General features: G+C 55.5%; 1 protein-coding gene across 1 annotated transcript; it reads left to right on the top strand.

The window, feature by feature from the left end:
- Positions 1-255: 255 nt before the first annotated feature.
- On the top strand, positions 256-496 carry LOC103779909 (early growth response protein 1-like; the record flags this gene model as incomplete). The annotated part of the gene is made up of 1 exon (XM_008947554.1): positions 256-496. A coding segment is annotated over one exon (241 nt), but the record flags the coding sequence as incomplete, so codon positions are not given.
- Between the last annotated feature and the right edge of the window lie 270 nt (positions 497-766).

Below are 766 nucleotides of genomic sequence, written 5' to 3'. Positions count from 1 at the left end.
TGGCAAGAGCTTCACCCAGAAGTCCCAACTCAACAGGCACTGCCACACCCACACTGGGGAGAAGCCATACGTGTGTGATGACTGTACTGAGAGCTTCTCTGACAAGTCAAGCCTCACCTATCACATATCGACCCCCACTTGGAAGAAGCCCTTTGCCTGCAGTGACTGTGGGAAGAGATTCACCTTTAAATCCCATCTCACCGAGCACTGCCGCAGCCACACTGGTGAGAAGCCCTTTGTCTGTGACACTTGCAGCAAGAGCTTCAGTTATAAGTCGCACCTCACCCGGCACCATCGCACCCACACTGGCGAGAGACCCTTTGTCTGTGACACGTGTGGCAAGAGCTTCAGTCGCAGCTCCTACCTCACCAAGCACCACCGCACCCACACTGGTGAGAAGCCCTTTGCCTGTGACAAGTGCAGCAAGAGCTTCACCCAGAATTTCCAGCTCACCTGGCACATGCGCACCCACACCACTGGGAAGCCCTTTGCCTGAGACAGCTGCAGCAAGAGCTTCAGCCACAGCTCCCACCACACCCAGCACGTGTGCACCCACACCAGGGACCCGCCTGTGCTGGGGGACACAAATACATCGACTTCAGTGCTCTCTGATGAACCCCTGGGAGTCTGATTGAACAGAAATTGGCTGTTTTCCACCCAGATTCCTCAGAGGCTGGGGGCTCCAGCAGCAGGAAATGCCTTCCTCCCCTACCCCAAACACCTCTTTGTGAGAATGAGAATAATTCTGGTGATGAGGTGGCACAGC

Source organism: Merops nubicus, unplaced genomic scaffold, assembly GCF_000691845.1.
Source record: "Merops nubicus isolate BGI_N331 unplaced genomic scaffold, ASM69184v1 scaffold3869, whole genome shotgun sequence".
Taxonomy (NCBI): domain Eukaryota; kingdom Metazoa; phylum Chordata; class Aves; order Coraciiformes; family Meropidae; genus Merops; species Merops nubicus.
The sequence above is the reverse complement of the archived record's forward strand: the minus strand, read 5'-3'. Positions and strand labels throughout refer to the sequence as shown.